We start from the raw sequence: 228 nt of genomic DNA, 5'->3' as shown, positions 1-228 counted from the left end.
ACTGAAGAGAACAGAAAGGGTAAAACATACCTTGAAGTCGTCGGCTAAAGATTTCCACAATTCTGCAAAGAATGAAATTACGTGAGAGACAAGCATAAACAATATAAATGACCACAAATATAGAGCAACGAAAAAATAATCAGTTATAATTATACATATTATTAGAACATGCATCAAATCAGTAATCCTCACAAATATAAACAATTGAGCGGTTAGGTTGTCTGCCGA

The 228-nt window shown here is 32.9% G+C and overlaps 1 protein-coding gene across 1 annotated transcript in view; it reads right to left on the bottom strand.

Annotated features, from left to right (window-relative positions):
• Positions 1-228, bottom strand: part of LOC119593497 (GTP cyclohydrolase 1-like) — a gene marked incomplete at both ends in the record, with an annotated part of 6766 nt that overhangs the window by 3740 nt on the left and 2798 nt on the right. The window contains 1 exon segment of the mRNA XM_037942447.1: positions 31-62. Coding sequence (XP_037798375.1) covers positions 31-62 — 32 coding nt within the window.

The sequence above is a fragment of the Penaeus monodon genome, chromosome 32 (genome assembly GCF_015228065.2).
Source record: "Penaeus monodon isolate SGIC_2016 chromosome 32, NSTDA_Pmon_1, whole genome shotgun sequence".
In the NCBI taxonomy this organism is placed as follows: domain Eukaryota; kingdom Metazoa; phylum Arthropoda; class Malacostraca; order Decapoda; family Penaeidae; genus Penaeus; species Penaeus monodon.
The sequence above is the reverse complement of the archived record's forward strand: the minus strand, read 5'-3'. Positions and strand labels throughout refer to the sequence as shown.